This window comes from Saccopteryx bilineata, chromosome 4 (genome assembly GCF_036850765.1).
Source record: "Saccopteryx bilineata isolate mSacBil1 chromosome 4, mSacBil1_pri_phased_curated, whole genome shotgun sequence".
Lineage (NCBI taxonomy): Eukaryota > Metazoa > Chordata > Mammalia > Chiroptera > Emballonuridae > Saccopteryx > Saccopteryx bilineata.
Genome location: NC_089493.1, coordinates 297,866,075 through 297,888,593, shown reverse-complemented (window position 1 = coordinate 297,888,593; position 22,519 = coordinate 297,866,075). Strand labels below are relative to the sequence as shown.

Sequence of the window (22,519 nt, the reverse complement as noted above, 5' to 3'; positions counted from 1 at the left end):
TGGGGGGAATGAGCTGAAAGTCCAGCGGGAAGTTGGTTAAGAAGGATCCATTCGAACCAGCAGGGGTTGGGAGGCGCAATCCGGGGAAGCAACACCGTCTCTGCTACAGCTCTCCGCACGCCGAGCGGGAACTGCTGTTCTGCTACAGCTCTCCGCACGCCGAGCGGGAACTGCTGTTCTGCTACAGCTCTCCGCACTCCGAGCGGGAACTGCTGTTCTGCTACAGCTCTCGGCACGCCGAGCGGGAACTGCTGTTCTGCTACAGCTCTCCGATACACCGAGCGGGAACTGCTGTTCTGCTACAGCTCTCCGCACTCCGAGCGGGAACTGCTGTTCTGCTACAGCTCTCCGCACACCGAGCGGGAACTGCTGTTCTGCTACAGCTCTCGGCACACCGAGCGGGAACTGCTGTTCTGCTACAGCTCTCCGCACGCCGAGCGGGAACTGCTGTTCTGCTACAGCTCTCGGCACGGCGAGCGGGAACTGCTGTTCTGCTACAGCTCTCCGCACGCCGAGCGGGAACTGCTGTTCTGCTACAGCTCTCGGCACGGCGAGCGGGAACTGCTGTTCTGCTACAGCTCTCGGCACGCCGAGCGGGAACTGCTGTTCTGCTACAGCTCTCCGATACACCGAGCGGGAACTGCTGTTCTGCTACAGCTCTCCGCACTCCGAGCGGGAACTGCTGTTCTGCTACAGCTCTCGGCACGCCGAGCGGGAACTGCTGTTCTGCTACAGCTCTCCGATACACCGAGCGGGAACTGCTGTTCTGCTACAGCTCTCCGCACTCCGAGCGGGAACTGCTGTTCTGCTACAGCTCTCCGCACTCCGAGCGGGAACTGCTGTTCTGCTACAGCTCTCGGCACACCGAGCGGGAACTGCTGTTCTGCTACAGCTCTCCGCACGCCGAGCGGGAACTGCTGTTCTGCTACAGCTCTCGGCACGCCGAGCGGGAACTGCTGTTCTGCTACAGCTCTCCGCACGCCGAGCGGGAACTGCTGTTCTGCTACAGCTCTCGGCACGGCGAGCGGGAACTGCTGTTCTGCTACAGCTCTCCGCACGCCGAGCGGGAACTGCTGTTCTGCTACAGCTCTCGGCACGGCGAGCGGGAACTGCTGTTCTGCTACAGCTCTCCGCACGCCGAGCGGGAACTGCTGTTCTGCTACAGCTCTCGGCACGGCGAGCGGGAACTGCTGTTCTGCTACAGCTCTCCATACACCGAGCGGGAACTGCTGTTCTGCTACAGCTCTCCACACGCCGAGCGGGAACTCCACAGCAGCTCACACACCGTCAGCCAACACAGGTCGGGCTCCAGGCGCTGGTTTTCAGCACAGCACCTGCGTCCCACCTCTCCACACTCTGTCGGGCTCTGCTCCAGGGAAGGGCGCCCTGGCTTAGCCGAGGGGCCTGCACTTGGCCTCGTCCACGCGTTTCTGCTCATTAAGCAGCAAACCGGTTTCCAGGGAGAGGACAGGGCTCTGGCCTCTTCCGGGAAGCAGAGCTGGAAGCCCCACACGCCCAGCTTGGATCCCCTTGCAGAAAGCCGCTTCTCCCGCAGCCACGCGGCTGCCAGCACCGGCCCGGGCTCCTTGGGGAGAACTCCTTGCATCAGGTCCTCACGACTGGAAGGAACCTGTAAGTCCCTCCCTGACTGCTCCCTTTCCTGGCATCTCATTTGCATGTTTGTCACAACTAGATCTTTAAAACCATAAACAAAAATAGTTTTTGTTGAAACAGTTCTTCTGTGAGGACTAAGAAAGCCAAGCGCCTAAAAAGCAAACAGCCCCTCCTGGAGCGAACCTAACGCAGGGGCAGGGACGGACCCTTCCTCCCGCGTCCTCGGGGGGCGGTCCCGCCTTCTGTGCCTCCTCTCCCTGCACCTGTCTGGTCGGGGACAGGAGCAGCCTGACCCGGCCGTATTCAGCCCGACCCAGTTCAGAAGCAGGAAAGATGGGGCTGCAGACTGGCTGGGTGAGAAAGTGGTCTCTCTCAGAACTCTGTGTGGGCACCCAGACTCTACCTGAACCCGCAGAACCAGCTGGGGTCCCCAGAAACTCTGCACAGGAGCCCTGTGCCCCGGGCTAGCACAAAGTGAGACACGTCTGGGCCCAGACGGCACCCTCTGCGTGGGGCGCTGCTCCCCTGCCGGGCAGCTCTGCTCCCCTGCCGGGCGGCTCTGCTCCCCTGCCGGCCCGGTTCTGCTCCCCTGCCGGCCCGGTTCTGCTCCCCTGCCGGGCGGCTCTGCTCCCCTGCTGGGCGGCTCTGCTCACCTGCCGGCCCGGTTCTGCTCCCCTGCCGGGCGGCTCTGCTCCCCTGCCGGCCCGGTTCTGCTCCCCTGCTGGCCCGGTTCTGCTCCCCTGCCGGGCGGCTCTGCTCCCCTGCCGGCCCGGTTCTGCTCCCCTGCCGGGCGGCTCTGCTCCCCTGCTGGGCGGCTCTGCTCACCTGCCGGCCCGGTTCTGCTCCCCTGCCGGGCGGCTCTGCTCCCCTGCCGGCCCGGTTCTGCTCCCCTGCCGGCCCGGTTCTGCTCCCCTGCCGGGCGGCTCTGCTCCCCTGCCGGCCCGGTTCTGCTCCCCTGCCGGCCCGGTTCTGCTCCCCTGCCGGGCGGCACTGCTCCCCTGCCTGGCCGGCTGGAAACTCCGCACCCGCCCTCGAAGGGGGCAGACTGTCAGGCTCAGGGTGACACACACGGAAACCCAGTCACACTCTCAATGTCAATGTCAGCGTCAGGAAGACTGGCTGCAGAAACTCTGTCAATGACCCCGGGACCGTAAGGCTAGTTAGTAACGATGAACTCGAGAGAAGCAACTCCCGTCCAGCTGGACACCCGGGAGGGAGAAAACCAGGAGCTCAACAGACAGAGTCTCGTCACCTCAAGAAGTATAAATATTCTCTGACGATTTTATTTAAAAGACTCCCTTTTCGATCTGTGGCAGCGTATCGGAAGCTGAGCTGCGGGAATCCCTGCCACCCACCTCCCAGTAGTTATTTATTTATTTTTTTGGAGGACATTTTTTTAAAAATGGAAAAATAAGAGGACCCTCTACTAGGACGAGGTAGGACCAGAGTCAGCTCCCGTGTGGCGGTCTGTCCACAGCTGGCCTCGTGGAGCGAGCACGCGGGCGCGTCTGGGGAACCGGGCCCCCCTCTGCTGAGAAACGCATCTTCTCATCGGGGAGCAGGGTCCAGACTCAGCCGGGGGCCTCCACTGTGACGTCCGTGCCGCTCTGCTGGTCACTGCACACACCGAAGGCAGCCCCCTCTCTCACGGCCAGTTTTAGCAGACAAAGAAACAGGAGTACAGATACATATACACGTGTGTATATATGTTTTATGTGGGTAAATATATACATATCTTATATATGTATATACACACTGGGAGGGGGAGGAGAGGGTCGTGTAAACCTGAACAGTCGTCACATTACCCCACAGGAGCCTGACATCAGCACAGACAATAAATAACGCCCGGGGCCGTGACGACCTGGGTGCAGCGAGAGGGCGGGAGGACGCGTGACCGTGACAGACGCGTCCACGGTTCACAGGGCCCCCGGCGGCCCCGGCTTCTGCACCTGCCAGACAAGTGAGCTGATGACACTCAGACCCTTTGTTTTAAAGGTGTTCAGCAGAGCTCCAGACCACAGTTGTCCTTCAAGTCAGGTGGCCGGTAGGCAAGTTTTCCAACCACTAGGAACAGAGACTTTGGCTCCAAGACAAATGAAAATAATAATAATAATAATAATGTATTTCCACTTACAACAGGAAAATACAGAAAATTCGTTAAAAAAAGAACAAAAAACACCTATCCACGTCTACTTCCAGCAAAACCGAGGTAGCACTGCCTCTGCGTCCGATGCTTTTTACGTGGCCGTAGGACGTGGCCTAGGACACCGCTCACTCGACTGACAGGCGCAGCAACGCTGGTGGATCAACAGCACACACTGCGCGCGGGGGGTGGGAGTGGGGGTGGGGTCAGAGCTTAGTGGGGGGGCGCGGGGAGGGGACAGGGGCTGTCCCCAGGCCGCAGACGTCCCGCCTGGGAGCTTCAGCTCACCGGGGAAGTAATGCAACGCGGTTAACACTGCTCGTCAACTCTGGAAGTCTTTAAAAAATATCGTTACAGCCAAAACTTCGCCCTTGTAAACAGCACTGCACACAGCGCAGGCCTGCCCTGAAGAGAATCCTTGACACTGAGGTCTGGCTCTGAGTCATCCGCCCGCGAACCCAGCCTGACCCCGCCCACCGCCCGCGCTGGGCCCTCCCCCCACACAAAATCACCTAGTTTGTGCAAGAAACAACAGGCTTACTCCATCGGAAGTCTTAAAAAAAAAAAAGATACACAACATTTAGCCAGGTTCAAATATTTTGGGGAAATACCCCCCCAAAAAAGAAATAACCAAAATAACCAAAAAAGTGGAGAAAGTGCCTAAAACATGATACAGCATTTTAGAGCCCTTTCGGATACAAGGCAGAGAAAGGTGTGAAGTAGAAAACACCCGGATCTCAGGACCTCCAGGAAGGCCGCGGCCCCGCACGGAGCACGGGAGACCGCTCCCGGGACACCGCCCGGCCCAGCTCAGCGCGGCCCGGCCCGCCCCTCTCTCCTCCTGCGCTCCGTCTCCCACTCCACGAAGGTGTCGAAGAGGCTGGGCCAGGCCTCGTCCTCGCTGTAGTTGCTGAGGTCGGGGCCGACCACCTGAGTGAAGTTGAGGAACATGTTCCAGGTGTCCCGGGAGATGCCCTTGACCCCCGAGGGGTTCTCTGTCAGGAAGTGCAGCCACTGGTCCAGCACCGGGGGGTTGTTCTGGGTGAAGACTAGCTTCCACAGGGCAATGGCTATTTCCCGATGCAGTGACCGCTGCCCCTCCTCAGAGTCCAGGCCAAACTGAAATGTAAACCGGTAGAGATCCTTGAACTTGTCCTCCTGCCTGGCCTCCGTCAGCAGGCTGGGGAAGCGTGCACAGATCCCGTCGATGCTGTCCGCACTGATAGCTCTGCAGCCGTCAAAAAACTCCTTCCTGCAACGGGGAAGGGACACGGTTAACAACCCGCTCCTCGGAGGCCATCCGGGTGGGGACCAGCCCCAGGGCGCGGGTGCTGGGGGCCGAGGAGTGAATTCCGACCCCTCCACTAATGAGTTCTGTGCTCCACCCGCGGGACAGCGAGACCACCGTCACCTCACAGGGTCCGGGGTGCAGACGTTAACAAGTGCCACCTGCTCCTCCGAGCGCCGGGCACACGGCAGGCAGCCGGCACCGGGCTGCTCGCTGGCCACACCTTCCCCAAGCCAGCGCCGGCCCACCCTGCCGCCAGTCCGCCACAGCGGCTGCGTGTCTGGCTCCCCTCCCGACCGGGCCCGCCTGCTTGCCTTCTGATTCTCTACGGGTTGTTTTTAGAAATGTTCTAGGTGATTGCCAAGGGAGGTTTCTAGAGCCAAAAGTGCGGGGTGAACTTGATAACTGCCACTGAAGAGCAAAGTTCTGTTGTTAAAAACCAAACACTGCGTGTGTTCTGACACCTATGTCACGCTGTGTGTTGACACCTACGTCACGCTGTGTGTGTTGACACCTACGTCACGCTGTGTGTGTGTTGACACCTACGTCACGCTGTGTGTGTGTTGACACCTACGTCACGCTGTGTGTGTGTTCTGGCACCTACGTCACGCTGTGTGTGTTCTGACTCCTACGTCACGCTGCGTGTGTGTTCTGACTCCTACGTCACGCTGCGTGTGTGTTCTGGCACCTACGTCACGCTGCGTGTGTGTTGACACCTACGTCACGCTGCGTGTGTGTTCTGGCACCTACGTCACGCTGCGTGTGTGTTCTGACTCCTACGTCACGCTGCGTGTGTGTTCTGACTCCTACGTCACGCTGTGTGTGTGTTGACACCTACGTCACGCTGCGTGTGTTCTGGCACCTACGTCACGCTGCGTGTGTGTTCTGACTCCTACGTCACGCTGCGTGTGTGTTGACACCTACGTCACGCTGCGTGTGTGTTCTGGCACCTACGTCACGCTGCGTGTGTGTTCTGACTCCTACGTCACGCTGCGTGTGTGTTCTGACACCTACGTCACGCTGCGTGTGTGTTGACACCTACGTCACGCTGCGTGTGTGTTCTGACTCCTACGTCACGCTGCGTGTGTGTTGACACCTACGTCACGCTGCGTGTGTGTTCTGACTCCTACGTCACGCTGCGTGTGTGTTGACACCTACGTCACGCTGCGTGTGTGTTCTGACACCTACGTCACGCTGCGTGTGTGTTCTGGCACCTACGTCACGCTGCGTGTGTGTTCTGACTCCTACGTCACGCTGCGTGTGTGTTCTGACTCCTACGTCACGCTGCGTGTGTGTTGACACCTACGTCACGCTGCGTGTGTGTTCTGACACCTACGTCACGCTGCGTGTGTGTTCTGGCACCTACGTCACGCTGCGTGTGTGTTCTGGCACCTACGTCACGCTGCGTGTGTTGACACCTACGTCACGCTGCGTGTGTTCTGACACCTACGTCACGCTGCGTGTGTTCTGGCACCTACGTCACGCTGCGTGTGTTCTGACTCCTACGTCACGCTGCGTGTGTTCTGACACCTACGTCACGCTGCGTGTGTTGACACCTACGTCACGCTGTGTGTGTGTTCTGACACCTACGTCACGCTGCGTGTGTTCTGACACCTACGTCACGCTGCGTGTGTTCTGGCACCTACGTCACGCTGCGTGTGTGTTCTGACACCTACGTCACGCTGCGTGTGTGTTCTGACACCTACGTCACGCTGTGTGTGTGTTCTGACACCTACGTCACGCTGTGTGTGTGTTCTGACACCTACGTCACGCTGTGTGTGTGTTCTGGCACCTACGTCACATGTCTCCTGTACGTCCCCCATCGATGGGTTCAGAGTTGACTGCAGCCACCAGAGAGAGAAGGCCTCTGAGGTCCATGGAGTAACCTACTCAGGGCCTAGAAACTCTATGAGGGGTTCTCAAAGGACATTCTTATTTCTCACTCAGCGCTTTGCACACCGCACCGTGGGGTGATGCTGTCCGCGCTCCCACACGACTTCTACAGGGGCAGATGGCCGTGACAGTGTGCCCACCATCGTGTGCTTGACAGCTGGGGGTCAGCCCAGGGCAACGTGTGAGGGGCTGGAAGGGGCGAGCTGACTCGTGCCGTGACGGCACTCACCATGGGCACTGCCAGGCGGGCAGTGAATGCCGCATGGGAAGAAGTGAACGGACAGGCAGAGGAGGGAAAGGTCTGACGCAGCCTGAGGCTGGACAGCACTCAGCAACAGGGCTCAACAGGACTACGCCTGGCTTCCCTGGGGCAAGGCTTTACAGAAAACTCGACAGAAAAAGAAAAAAAAGACTCAGCCAAACCCTGGAGAGTCAACCCAGTTCCGCCCCCGCGGGACCCCAGACCCCCCGGTTGGCACCTCACCTGGTGAACCTGCACATGGTGGCCGCCTGGAACTTCCAGGCCAGGAGCAGCACCCGGAACTCCGTGGGGTCCACGCACAGGTCGCTGCAGAAGCGCTCCATGCCCTCCTCCAGGATGGCGTCCTCCCGCTCGTCCTTGTAGCGCCTGAACAGCTCCTCCAGCCGCTGCAGGGAGGACTCCTCCGCCGGGGACCGCGGCTCCCTCCCGGCGTCGCCCGAGGACGTGGGCAGCTGGCAGGCCTCCGCCGCGGCCTCTGCCTTCCTGGTCCCGTTGACGAGGACGTCCCCCGCCGGCTTGCCGCAGGCCGGTGGCTGCTCCTCCCGGTGGCCGGCGCCTCGCCGGCTGTGTGACTTGCTGCTGGGGTCCCGGTCTCCGTTCTTGCTGCCCAGGGTTGACGAGGGGTTCTTGCACTTGGTGACACACTGGCCCATGGTGCTGGCGGCCCAGCCTCTAGAGTGGCCCCCTCTGCACAGGACGCCCTTGCTGGCACTGGCCCCTGAGTCTCAACATGCCATCGGGCCGAGGAGCCAGCTGACCTGGAAGGAAACCAGAGAGCAATCACCACCGGAAAGGGAGACAGAACACGCACGCGCCCCCAGGGACCGGGCTGTGCCCTGGACCAACCACGCGCCAGGAGAGACACCAGGCTCGTCCCCCCTGCCCTGGGGGCCAGCCACGCGCCAGGAGAGACACCAGGCTCATCCCCCCTGCCCTGGGGGCCAGCCACGCGCCAGGAGAGACACCAGGCTCCTCCCCCCTGCCCTGGGGGCCAGCCACGTGCCAGGAGAGACACCAGGCTCGTCCCCCCTGCCCTGGGGGCCAGCCACGCGCCAGGAGAGACACCAGGCTCGTCCCCCCTGCCCTGGGGGCCAGCCACGCGCCAGGAGAGACACCAGGCTCCTCCCCCCTGCCCTGGGGGCCAGCCACGTGCCAGGAGAGACACCAGGCTCGTCCCCCCTGCCCTGGGGGCCAGCCACGCGCCAGGAGAGACACCAGGCTCATCCCGCCTGCCCTGGGGGCCAGCCACGCGCCAGGAGAGACACCAGGCTCAGCCCCCCTGCCCTGGACCAGCCACGCGCCAGGAGAGACACCAGGCTCATCCCCCCTGCCCTGGGGGCCAGCCACGCGCCAGGAGAGACACCAGGCTCAGCCCCCCTGCCCTGGACCAGCTCCACACAGTCACCGGGAGACGCAGAGCCGGACTCGAGCGCCCGTGGGGGACACAGAAAACCCCTGGGACTCTCACGGCACTACAGATGACGAGGGAGACTCCTGTGCAGAACACATCACGAAAAACCAGCGTCTCCCCAGAAATACTCTGGAGGAAGTCAGTCTCGCCAACCTGCTGTCGCAGGAGAAAGTGCTCTGGACCCGAGCTAAGCCCGGAGGTGCAGAGAAAAGGTTCATCTTCTGGTTCCTGACGTCAGAATTCTCAGATTTCCTTTCCAGGAAGGGTGAGCAGGGAGGCGGTGGCCACGGGCACGACAGTTTCCCCACGACCCCGCGACAAGGCAGAGGGTGTTCCGAGTCGAGGCGACTGTCCTGTCTCTGATCTCAGCGTCCTCCCTGGGACTCGCCCACACAGCATGGGTGCGCCCTTCTCCTCCACGGAGGCGTCCCCCAAGCCTGTCGGTCCAGACGAGGCTCCCAACCCGAGCGGCTTGTCCTCCCGCCTCAGGGCCCCTGCAAGGTGCAGGCAGGTGCAGTGCCGGCCCAGCTCACACTCGACCTGACTGCCGTGAGGGGCTGCGGCCCGGTCCTCCCAGAGGGGGTCTCCACCCGAAGAGAAGGGCTGATTTACCCGAATACCATCTCTACATGGTGGAGTAACTGCTAAGTGAAAAAGTCTGACCTGAAACATAAACTCCTTGTGGTGGTTTACTTAATACTTACGTAAATTAAAAGGTGTTTTTTTTTTAAGAACTGCTAGAAATTTCTGGGCCAGACAGATGAGGGGACATTTCTCTGAAGAGCTTCTCCATTGAGGCCTCTTACTTTCAACTAGCGCACTAGAAGATTCACCTACGGTCTATTTCAGATGGTCCCCAACTTGGGATGGTCCAATTTACAACGGTGCAAAAACTACACGCGTAATAAATAGCACAAGATATACTTGATTATACAACACACTGTGGCGATGGTTTGGAGGCGAATGAAAGGGGGAGAGGACCTGAGCAGACACTTCTCCCAGGAAGACACACAGACAACAGACAGACACATGAAAAGATGCCCATCTTCACTAGCTATTCCAGAAATGCAAATCAAATCTACAATGAGCTACCACCTCACACCTGTCAGACTGGCTGTTGTCAACAAGACAGGTCATGACAAGTGTTGGAGAGGCTGTAGAGAAAAAGAAACCTCATTCACTGCTGTTAGGAATGTAAACTGCACAGCCATTATGGAAGAAAGTATGGTGGTTCTCAAAAAAAAATTAAGAATAGAACTACCATATGACCCAGCAATCCCTCCACTGGGCAGCTATAAAAAAAAACTTGAAAATATTGGTATGCAAGGACTCATGCACCCCCATGTTCATCGCAGCATTGTTCACAGTGGCCAAGACAGGGAAACAACCCAAGTGTCCCTCGACAGAGGATTGGATAAAGAAGAGGTGGTGCATATACAGAATGGAGTACCACTTACCCATTAGAAATAACATATTGTCATTTATGACAATGTGGATGGACTTGAGAACATTAAGTAAAATAAGAAAATCAGAAAAACCTAAGAACTGTATGATTCCACACAAAAGTAGGATATAAAACTGAGACTCAGGGACAGAGATGAAAGGGAAGTGGTCCCCAGGGGAGGGGAGTCAAGAGGGACAAATATAAGGTGACAAAAAATGATGTGACTCTGGGTGACAGGCACACAATGCACTCAAAGGTCCAAGTGCTATATGGAAATGTTCACCTGAAACCCACATACTCATTGATCAATGCCACCGCATTAAATTTCATTTCTAAATAATAATTAAAAAAAAGAGCAGACGCTACCCACCAAGAACAACCAGGCCACACGCCAGACACGGCCATGTTCCCAGACGGCCAGCCTGGAGCCTGTGGTCTCTGGGCTGCAGAGCTGAGCCACACGACCCACCCCACGTGACTCACAGCCACCCGACAAGTGTCCTGGAGCCTGTGGTCTCTGGGCTGCAGAGCTGAGCCACACGACCCACCCCACGTGACTCACAGCCACCCGACAAGTGTCCTGGAGCCTGTGGTCTCTGGGATGCAGAGCTGAGCCACACGACCCACCCCACGTGACTCACAGCCACCCGACAAGTGTCCTGGAGCCTGTGGTCTCTGGCTGCAGAGCTGAGCCACACGACCCACCCCACGTGACTCACAGCCACCCGACAAGTGTCCTGGAGCCTGTGGTCTCTGGCTGCAGAGCTGAGCCACACGACCCACCCCACGTGACTCACAGCCACCCGACAAGTGTCCTGGAGCCTGTGGTCTCTGGGCTGCAGAGCTGAGCCACACGACCCACCCCACGTGACTCACAGCCACCCGACAAGTGTCCTGGAGCCTGTGGTCTCTGGGCTGCAGAGCTGAGCCACACGACCCACCCCACGTGACTCACAGCCACCCGACAGGTGTCCTGGAGCCTGTGGTCTCTGGCTGCAGAGCTGAGCCACACGACCCACCCCACGTGACTCACAGCCACCCGACAAGTGTCCTGGAGCCTGTGGTCTCTGGGCTGCAGAGCTGAGCCACACGACCCACCCCACGTGACTCACAGCCACCCGACAGGTGTCCTGGAGCCTGTGGTCTCTGGCTGCAGAGCTGAGCCACACGACCCACCCCACGTGACTCACAGCCACCCGACAGGTGTCCTGGAGCCTGTGGTCTCTGGCTGCAGAGCTGAGCCACACGACCCACCCCACGTGACTCACAGCCACCCGACAAGTGTCCTGGAGCCTGTGGTCTCTGGCTGCAGAGCTGAGCCACACGACCCACCCCACGTGACTCACAGCCACCCGACAAGTGTCCTGGAGCCTGTGGTCTCTGGGATGCAGAGCTGAGCCACACGACCCACCCCACGTGACTCACAGCCACCCGACAGGTGTCCTGGAGCCTGTGGTCTCTGGGCTGCAGAGCTGAGCCACACGACCCACCCCACGTGACTCACAGCCACCCGACAAGTGTCCTGGAGCCTGTGGTCTCTGGGATGCAGAGCTGAGCCACACGACCCACCCCACGTGACTCACAGCCACCCGACAAGTGTCCTGGAGCCTGTGGTCTCTGGCTGCAGAGCTGAGCCACACGACCCACCCCACGTGACTCACAGCCACCCGACAAGTGTCCTGGAGCCTCACTGACCAGCACCGGGACACTCTGCTGTCACAGGGCTGCTGTGCAGACACCACGGCGGAGGCACAGACGCTCAGGCGGGCCCCTCTCTGCTCCCTCACCACGCGCTCCCTGCGGGAAAGCGCTGGACTGGGTTTGTGCTGCAAGCATCGCGATAGAAGCGGCATGCCCACTCCCCTTCCTGTCCACTCTGCACTTACAGCGTGGCGTCCTCTGGTCCAGCAGGAGGCTGCCCTGTGCCCGAGGGGAGGCCGAGCACGGGTCGGGTCAACGTCCCTGCTCCCTGTCAGCGTGGGGACACCGCCACCCTGGGTGCGAACGACGGGCCCCCTATTGCCCAGTTACCACGTCAGCCGTTCACTCTCCATCACCTTCTCAGGAACCCGGCCCTCGGCAACTGACTGGCAAACGGCTAACTGGAGATGTCACCTGGTTTTTGTATCTGAGTCAAAGAAAGGCAGGACAGGACTTTGCGAAATGAGTCTGAAGATGAGGAAGGCACCTCACTGGAAAGATGAGGAAGGCACAGAGGACACACCTGCTCTCACCCGCGTCAGTGCCAAGTGACCAGACGTCTAGACGCGCTCCCAGAGCCCGCTTCCTCTGCACAGCCTCGGGCTCACCGCCTGGAACGCCACCTGCCAGACGCTTCCCAATTCTCTAAGGGAAGACTCCAAACCCACCGAGGCCACACTGACCAGGTCCAGCCCACAGGCCCAGGACGGAGGCCGACTGCTGAGGCCCACTGAGGCCACACTGACCAGGTCCAGCCCACAGGCCCAGGACGGAGGCCGACTGCTGAGGCCCACTGAGGCCACACTGACCAGGTCCAGCCCACAGGCCCAGGACGGAGGCCGACTGCTGAGGCCCCCTGAGGCCACACTGACCAGGTCCAGCCCACAGGCCCAGGACGGAGGCCGACTGCTGAGGCCCACTGAGGCCACACTGACCAGGTCCAGCCCACAGGCCCAGGACGGAGGCCGACTGCTGAGGCCCCCTGAGGCCACACTGACCAGGTCCAGCCCACAGGCCCAGGACGAGGCCGACTGCTGAGGCCCACTGAGGCCACACTGACCAGGTCCAGCCCACAGGCCCAGGATGAGACCGACTGCTGAGGCCCACTGAGGCCACACTGACCAGGTCCAGCCCACAGGCCCAGGACGAGGCCGACTGCTGAGGCCCACTGAGGCCACACTGACCAGATCCAGCCCACAGGCCCAGGATGAGACCGACTGCTGAGGCCCCCTGTGGGAGGAGGAGGAGACAGAAGAGGCCTGTGCAATCGAAGAGGTCTGTCTGCAGCCACACGGCCGCTGGTCAGAGCGCGGAGGCCAGGAAGGCTGTCTCTCCTGCTGCCAAATGCAAGAGCATTCCACAGCGATGCCCCAGGCTCCGAAGACACAAGGCACGGAGGAAGTCCCCTGCATGCCGCCACCACACGTGGTTTGGGGGAGGCAGCTATGCTCGCCCCACATCACCAGACACTTCACCACACTCGGTGTTGGGAGTCCGTCCACACCGTGTCTTCCGTGAGCACATGGGAATGGATCATTGCTCGCACATATCATGCACGTGGAACTTTCAAACAAAAATGGGCCTGGGCCTGACCCATGGTGGCGCAGTGGACAGAGCGTCGGCCTGGGATGCTGAGGTCGCCGGTTTGAATCCCTGGGCTTGCCAGTCAAGGCACAGACGGGAGGCAACTATTACAAGCTGAAGCTTCCTGCTTCTCCTCCCTCCTTTCCCCTCTCTCTAAAAATCAATTTTAAAATATTTTAAAAATGCAGTTGTACTTTGCAAACTTTTCCAGTGACACTTGTTCATATCAATATTCTCAGCTCACACGATGTGCCTAAAAGACCATTCAGCAGTATTAGCATTGCTACTAATACACCAGCTCAGGCGTGTAACCCAGACTATTTATAGCCTGCTACTCCATCTGTCAAAACCCTGGTGCTGCAAAGGGCGCGCAGAGACCCGGCGCCGCGCCACAGGGGGCGCGCAGAGACCTGGGGCCAGGCCGCAGGGGGCGCGCAGAGACCCGGGGCCGCGCCGCAGGGGGCGCGCAGAGACCCGGGGCCAGGCCGCAGGGGGCGCGCAGAGACCCGGGGCCGCGCCGCAGGGAGCGCGCAGAGACCCGGGGCCAGGCCGCAGGGGGCGCGCAGAGACCAGGGGGCGCGCAGAGGCCCGGCGCCACGCCGCAAGGGGCGCAGAGACCCGGGGCCAGGCCGCAGGGGGCGCGCAGAGACACGGTGCCACGCCGCAGGGGGCGCGCAGAGACCCGGGGCCAGGCCGCAGGGGGCGCGCACAGAGACCCGGGGCCGCGCCGCAGGGGGCGCGCAGAGACCCGGGGCCAGGCCGCAGGGGGCGCGCAGAGGCCCGGCGCCACGCCGCAAGGGGCGCACAGAGACCAGGGGGCGCGCAGAGACCCGGGGCCGCGCCGCAGGGGGCGCGCAGAGACCAGGGGGCGCGCAGAGACCCGGGGCCAGGCCGCAAGGGGCGCACAGAGACCAGGGGGCGCGCAGAGACCCGGGGCCAGGCCGCAGGGGGCGCGCAGAGATCCGGCGCCACGCCGCAGGGGGCACGCAGAGGCCCGGGGCCGCGCCGCCGGGGGCGCAGAAAGGGTGAGCCTCTGTTACAACACAGTGAAGAGCCAGGCAGGTCTTCTGAACGGTGGTGCCACAATCTGTCCATTTAATCCCATTGCTGGACGGTTATTTGCTCCCAATAAATAGTTCATTCCTACAAATACTACTGGGATAATAAACGGGACATGCACGTAATACACATTTATAATTATAGTTATTTACTGAGAATATATTCCCAGAAGTGGAAGCAACGGGTCAAAGGATTGCATAAAAACTGCGTACAGAAACTGTGGAATCTGAATTGCAAAACCGCAGTGACAACGTCATATAACAGCAGTGGCACGTATCACATGTACACGCACACATTCCTCCTCAGCATCACCTGGGAATACTGGTTGGAAGGGAGGCCTGGTCACTTGGCTGTCCGTGAGTCACAATGTCCGGCTGTCAGATCTTCCCTCCCCTTTGTGTTGTGAGCAGAAGAGCGGGGTAGCTGAGTCACGTTGTCATCTAATACTGGCCATCTAATCACATCCCTTTAAAAGAAAATCCTCACCCAAAACGTGAAGGTGCTACCTCTAAGGACTCAGGGCACACCGCCCAGGAGGACGGAAGACAGACAGAAACCCCTCGCTTCGCTGTACGTCAGGACAGGCGGACGGAGCGATGGCTCTGGCTCCAGGGACCGCAGGGCGGAGGCATCACACCCTCTACTTAGGTCTACACTTCCCCACTTCATTCTCTCAGAAGAAAACCAACCTTCCCCACACCCCCGGAGAGCAGTGACGGTGCCCATGTCAACGCGTCCCCTGAGGGTGCAGGGCCACATCGGGGGTAGGAGGGTCTGGCCCATGGACTGGCCAGAACCTGAGGGGATCATGTCCCCAGGGATTTGATCATCGCCCAGCTCGCCACGTGGCCCATGGACTCAGGACACGGCTTTCCCGCATCGGGCCGGACCAGGCCACCGCCGCACACCACAGAGCCCCTCCCCGCCAGCATCCAGGCTCTCGGTCACATGATCGCCCCGTGTTTCCCACCAGACCCCTCTCCCTCACTCTCGGCCAGGAGCAGGGTGGGCGCACACAGACCACGTGACTGGCCACCCGCTCTTCTGCTCACAGAACAAAGGGGAGGGGAGGTCTGACAGCCGGACATTCTGACTCATGGACAGCCAAGTGACCAGGCCTCCCTTCCAACCCCACACACCAGGGAACCCTTATCTGGACACGATGCCCAGTGAGTGCCGACCTGGGCGTGAAGCCCATTACCCTGGGCCCTCGGGACGGAGGCCTGGAGCGACCTCGGTCTCCGCCCTGCCCCGTCCCTGCCCCGGGCAGCAGGCTCAGCACGGAGTCCGCAGGCCGTCTGCTGCGCCCCCGCGTTCTCTCACCGCCCGGCACTCACGCCACAGGGGAGGCCGTGGAGCCGGTGCTCTCGGGAGTCTGTCTGTGCCACGACGGGCCGGTCTCCCAGCTGCAACGGGCGTTTGATCTCAACCACATCCTACGAAACCGAGACCCGGCCTGACCAGACGTGGCTACTCTCTTGGTTTCAATGACTGTGCCTGAAAGTCTCTCTCTGGTTTCAGGTACTAAAAAGCCTATTCAGAAAGTACTTAGGGTTTTGAAGCCGGTGGCAGGAACGCTGATGCCTGTCTGTGTCTTTATTAGAATTCACGTTCCCTGTAAGTTGCAACTTGAGGCCTTAATGGGCTTTATTGTTATTGATCTGTAACAGTTATTTCACAAATGTGCACTCATACACACATGTGTACACATGTGTACATTAACATGCGCAGAAATAAACAGATAATTAAATCAAAGGAGGGCTCTGGACCTGACAGCTGGCACCAGGCCTGGCAAAGGAAGACACCTGACAAATTCCAGCCCAGCCTCTGCCCACTTCCTGCCCAAACCGCCACCATCTAATGGCCACTGAAATGCTGCCCACTAAATCTCTGCGCTGGCCCTGGCCAGGAGTGGCTCAAGGTGGTTGGAGCAGTCCTGACGAGCCAAGGTTGCGGGTTCAGTCCCTGGTCAGGGCACTTGCAAGAATCAACCATTGAGTGCACAACTAAGTGGAACAACAATCGATGTTTTAAAACCTCTGTGCTAACAGCGAGGCCCTATTTTCAGAAAAACCGCTACGAGAAAACGCTAAAACCTAGCAGCAGCACCATCCATCACCTGTGTGGGGTCATCAACACCTTTGAAAACGTGAAGACAGAGCTGAACCCCAAAGTAAACGGTCTCCACTCCATTCACACACTGCACGGCTGTGCCCACCGTGGGGGCCTGAAAGGGCACAGAGGTCAGAGCACATCAGGGCCACTCGCAGCCCCACCCTCCCCTCCACGCGGCCGGGGCAGCTGTGCTCGGACACAGAGTGACCGACCGGGCCGGGCTGGTTCCCCGCACACAACTCACCGCCCTGGGCCTCCTGCTTCCTCACCTAAAAGTCAGGGGGGATCAAAGGGTCCCTGTGGAAAATAAATGGCCCCTCTGTGTCGGTTCCAACGCTGAGACGCGTCCCTGTCCAACCCACCTCAAGTGCCACCTCACGCTGACCCTGGCCAGGACCTCACACCGACCCGCCCGGGACCTCATGCCGACCCAGCCCGGGACCTCACGCTGACCGGGACCTCACGCTGACCCAGCCCGAGACCTCACGCTGACCCGGCCCGAGACCTCACGCTGACCCGGCCCGAGACCTCACGCTGACCCGGCCGGGAACTCACGCTGACCAGGACCTCACGCTGCCCCGGCCCACACCACTCCCCTGCCCGGACAGTCTCCCTGTTGCCTGTCCGCTGTCCACCCCCCACGGGAAGGTGAGCCCCAGGAGCAGGGGCTTCATCGGTCCCCTGCTCCACCCTGAGCACCCAGCTCTGCTACATAATCGGTGCTAGATAAACTGCTGCGGAGTATGTGGTGATCACTGGTGTTTCCCGAGCATGTAGGCAGAGGCACCAGCACACGGACCGAATGCATGAGTGGGCACAGCAAACTCCCGGCACAGGGCCCTCGGCACGGTGGCCGCCGCGCAGACCTGCTCCCCGGCACAGGGCCCTCGGCACGGTGGCTGCACAGACCTGCTCCCGGCACAGGGCCCTCGGCACGGTGGCTGCACAGACCTGCTCCCGGCACAGGGCCCTCGGCACGGTGGCTGCACAGACCTGCTCCCGGCACAGGGCCCTCGGCACGGTGGCCACCACAGACCTGCTCCCGGCACAGGGCCCTCGGCACGGTGGCCGCCGCGCAGACCTACTCCCGGCACAGGGCCCTCGGCACGGTGGCCACCACAGACCTGCTCCCGGCACAGGGCCCTCGGCACGGTGGCCGCCGCGCAGACCTGCTCCCGGCACAGGGCCCTCGGCACGGTGGCCGCCGCGCAGACCTGCTCCCGGCACAGGGCCCTCGGCACGGTGGCCGCCGCGCAGACCTGCTCCCGGCACAGGGCCCTCGGCACGGTGGCCGCCGCGCAGACCTGCCCGCACGGCTCTGTCCGAGCGCAGGGACGATGAGTCCGCACTGACCGCCCGTGCACTTTCTCTTCCTCAGGAGTTTCTTAACAGCACACTGGTCCTGAGGACACAAGGATGTCACCCAATAACCGCAGTGACGGGAGCGGAGCCCTGAGAGTCCGCCTCCTGCTCAGGAACTGGTTCCCGGGTCCCACTTCTCCTGGACCCTCGCCTCCGGGAGGGCACCGCACCGCCTGCAGAGAGGGGACACGCGGGGACGCCCCACCTCCTTGGTTCTCAGGGGCGACACCCGCTCCCTCCTCTCACTCCAGCGAACTCGCCTCAGACACAGCAGACGCCAGCACCCGAGGTCAGCAGACCCCCCTCGTGCCTCCTGACCTGCACTCGGCCCCTCGGGGAAGATGTCACACAGACATCGGCCACCACTGCGGCCACCCTCAGCACGGGGACGCCCAGAGGGGAGTGGGGCCCCAGCCACACAGCATCCAGGTGCTCGCCAGGCGTGCAGGGGGTGAGCTCCGGTGAGGACCGCCGTGTGGGTCAGAGCTGCTCTCTGCTCCTCGGTGGACAGTGGCGATGCCGGCAGAGAAGCGCTGGCTCTCGTGACTGCGTGGACCGTGTGCCCGGCACAGAGCACTCGGCCGGCTCCGCAGCCCAGGGCGCCTCGTTCCACTCATGACTTCCTCACGTCTGCTGGACGGCAGGCTCCGAGTCAGGGCTGAAGCAGGCGCCCGTCAGAGAGGACGGGAAGTGTGGACCGCCAAGGCCCCCCCTCCGTCCCCAGACCCCTGCGCACAACGGGCTGCGTCTCAGACGACAGCAGGGAGAGGCCGGGAACGAGAGTCCTGGTCGGCCGTCCACGCCAGACGCAGCTGTGGACCAGCCAAGGTCAGACTCCTCCCGACCGGCCGCCCGGTGGCCCCCACGTTCTGCTGAACCGTGTCCAGCACCACCCACCCCGCGCCTGTGCACCCCTCCCCCGGGGCCCAGGAGCGGTATCTGGGGTGGCAACACCAGTGGCTTTTCTAGGAGAACGTTTTATAAAAATAGAGCTTCCAACTGTAGGTCTATTCTTTTTGGTCTAAAATCAAAAAGAAAAGTAGCCAGAATTAGAATTCTGTTTTAACACAATATGCTGAGAATAACAAGTGCAAAGCACTGCTACAGGGATCACACCAACCCGACTTCTCTCTCCTGGGGGTGGGGGCTGGGGGCTGGCCCTGGGAGCCCACGTGGGGGCAGTGGGACGTGGGGGCAGTGGGACGTGGGGGCAGTGGCACGGAGCCCCAGGCCTCTCCCTTCTCGGGCTGCACCCCTGCCCGGTGAATCTGCCCCGGGCTGGGCAGGCTCCAGGCCTCGGTGGGCTGTAGGGCTCCCTGGGTGCACTGGCCCGTGACCAAGACTAACTATCCAGCCCCAGGCTGCCCCGAGTCCCCCCGAGTTACCACGTGACTTCTCAGTGAGTCAAGAAAATGAGGACAGGCCTGGCCCTGGCTGGGCAGCTCAGCTGTTAGAGCGTCATGCAGACACACCCCAGTTGTGGGGTCCATCCCTGGTCAGGGCACGCACAAGAAATCAACCAATGAATGCATAAATGGGTGGAACAGCACATCCATGCCTCTGCCTGTCTCTCTCCCTTCCTCCCTCTCTAAAATCACTAAAAAATTAATAAATAAACAAAAATAAAAATAGCCCAGGCTGGCTTCACAGTGGACGGGCACCAGGAGCAGAGTTAGGAAGTCCACTGGTGTCAGAGAGTGAAAGCCCTAAGTGATCCTCCTGCTCTGTCTCAGCAGCTGCAGCACTGACACAATGAATCGCGGCATGGACGGGAGGGCAGAACCGTACCTTTCCAGAGACCAGTCCAACAGGAAATGCGTGAAACCCTAACGACACCCATCCCTGACCAGCACATCCTTTTCTCAAAACACAGCCAAGTGCAGGCGCATTTAGACCAGCACGTGGCTGCCCTTTCCAGTTCTGGTCACCACTCTGCTGGGCCTAGATCTGCGAGCAAAAATTAATCTCCAGGTCTAAACGGATACTGTCATGACAAGAAGGTAATCAAGGCCTCTCCAGAGGGCTTCTGGGTACCACCAATTATATAACAAATCTCTGGGATTAATGGGTATTCACCCAGCGTACCAGTCGGGACCAGCATGGACGAGCCATCGCCCACACGGCCCCTGGGAAAGGCTGAGGGAGCCCCCTGCTCGCTGCGCTCGGCTGGCTGACATCAGCCTCTCTCTGCCAGAGAAGCCAACCCCACTATCTTAAAGACAATTCTGATACTTGTTCATCCCAAACCAAAATAAAATCTTTTTTAAATCTAAGAAAGGAAAATATTTCATTAATAAGTTTTTCTGACTGAATTTTTAAAAAACTATTATGACACTATTATAATAGACAATTTGTTTCTGTTACACATTCAAGGCTTGACTGCATGATACATTGTTGACTCCCACAGAACATAAACTCTCCTGGCTCCAGGGCGTCACTGCCTCAGGGTCCCAGGAAGGCAGGTGGTGGGTATGGTAACAAGAAAAGGGCCAAGTGGAGGCAACAAATAATCTCTAAAGCAGGGGTCCCCAAAGTGCGGCCCCCTGAGGCCCCCGCCGCACTTGCAGAAGGGGCACCTCTTTCATTGGTGGTCAGGGAGAGGAGCACATTGAAATACTGGTCAGTTTGTTGATTTAAATTTACTTGTTCTTTATTTTAAATATTGTATTTGTTCCCATTTTGTTTTTTTACTTTAAAATAAGATATGTGCAGTGTGCATAGAGATTTGTTCATAGTTTTTTTTTACAGTCCGGCCCTCCAACGGTCTGAAGGACAGTGAACTGGCCCCGTGTCAAGTTTGGAGACCCCTGCTCTAGTACGCAGTGAGAAACACACCACATATCCACCCACATGCACAGTACCAGCTGCTTTTACGTCACGTCCACAAATTCACCACACATCGTTTCCCACCTCCCAGCCCTCGTTCTCACAACCTTTTACACGTATCAACTAATCCAATAATCTAACAACAGCCCCATGAAACAGGTATTATCACCCCCATTTTATAGATGGAAACACGGAGGCACAAAAAGTGTAAGTAACTCGCCTAACGGCACACGGCTAGCAAGGGGCAAAGCTAAAACTCAAACCCAGCCTGACCGGGCGGTGGCGCAGTGGACAGAGCGTTGGACTGGGATGCGGAGGACCCAGGTTCGAGACCCTGAGGTCGCCAGCTTGAGCGCGGGCTCATCTGGTTTGAGCAAAGCTCACCAGCTTAGACCCAAGGTTGCTGACTCGAGCAAGGGGTTACTCGGTCTGCTGAAGGCCCGCGGTCAAGGCACATATGAGAAAGCAATCAATGAACAACTTAGGTGTCGCAATGAAAAACTGATGATTGATGCTTCTCATCTCTCTCCGTTCCTGTCTGTCTGTCCTTATCCATCCCTCTTTCTGACTCTCTCTCTGTCTCTGTAAAAAAAAAAAAAAAGTTGTTAAAAAAACTCAAACCCATGTTACTCTTCCTCAAAATTAAGGACAATGCTTTACAAACCCCTTTTAAAAAAGTCTGGAAGTTTAAACTGACTCGAACAGGGTCCTTGGGTACGCATGAGGTCTCTGGTCATTACAAAACGAGAGGCTGGACTCGACCAGCATCTCTCAAACGCGTCACTGCGGTGGACAGGTGACACCAGAGCAAACGCACGCGCATCAGCCCAGACGCAACGAGACTTCCTGCAGCAGCACACTCTCCCGCCACGGCGCCCTCGAACCTGTGCTTTTTCTTTTTTCATTGTTGATTATAACCTAATAAACTAGATATGACCCATAGTTAAGAAAATCTCGAGATCAAACTCAGGTTCCCGGCAATGTCTTAACCGTGTCGGGTGCATCGCCAGGCATTCCCCAGCTCTCACAGGAGCGAGTCCCACAGCTCCTGCAGGAAGGAGGCTGTTACCAGTGCTATCCCTGTCTTATTTATTTATTTTTTGTATTTTTCTGAAGTTGGAAACGGGGAGGCAGAGAGACAGACTCCCGCATGCACCCGAATGGGATCCACCCGGCACGCCCACCAGGGGGCGATGCTTTGCCCATCTGGGGCGTCACTCTGTCACGACCAGAGCCATTCTAGCGCCTGGGGCAGAGGCAAGGAGCCATCCCCAGCGCCCGGGCCATCTTTGCTCCAATGGAGCCTCGGCTGCGGGAGGGGAAGAGAGAGACAGAGAGGAAGGAGGGGGGGAGGGGTGGAGAAGCAGATGGGCGCTTCTCCTGTGTGCCCTGGCCGGGAATTGAACCAGGGACTCCTGCACGCCAGGCCAACGCTCTACTGCTGAGCCAACTGGCCAGGGCCCTGTCTTATTTTAATGTGTATTTTACTGACTTTAGAAAGAGAAGAAGGGTGGAGAGAGGAACAGAGATGTGCTCCTGCCTGTGCCCTGACCAGGGGTCAAACCGGCAGCCTCTGCACATCAGGACGATGCTCTGACACACCGAGCTCTCCGGCCAGTGATACCCTTTCCAGACGGGACACCAGGTCAGAAGTCAAGTTCCCACGCGGGGCTCCTGCAGTGCAGCACACGTTCCGTCTGCTCCCGTCTCAGTTCGGTGGGAAACGCATCTGCTTCGGGCCAACGGGCTGCAGGCAGACGGGATCCGCGTGATTCCCAAGCGCAAGCACAGCGCGGGCACAGGACACCCTGGCCGTC

The 22,519-nt window shown here is 59.6% G+C and overlaps 1 protein-coding gene across 1 annotated transcript in view; it reads right to left on the bottom strand.

Annotated features, from left to right (window-relative positions):
* Positions 1-3,307: 3,307 nt before the first annotated feature.
* The window catches only part of DCUN1D3 (defective in cullin neddylation 1 domain containing 3), a 38,438-nt gene continuing 19,226 nt past the window's right edge, over positions 3,308-22,519 (bottom strand). Inside the window, exons 2-3 of the mRNA XM_066275925.1 lie at positions 7,423-7,958; positions 3,308-5,009 (exon numbers count right to left, since the gene is read on the bottom strand). Of these exons, the coding sequence (XP_066132022.1) occupies positions 4,568-5,009; positions 7,423-7,853 (873 nt within the window). The 5' untranslated portion in view covers positions 7,854-7,958 and the 3' untranslated portion in view covers positions 3,308-4,567. The remainder of the gene's footprint in view (positions 5,010-7,422; positions 7,959-22,519) is intronic.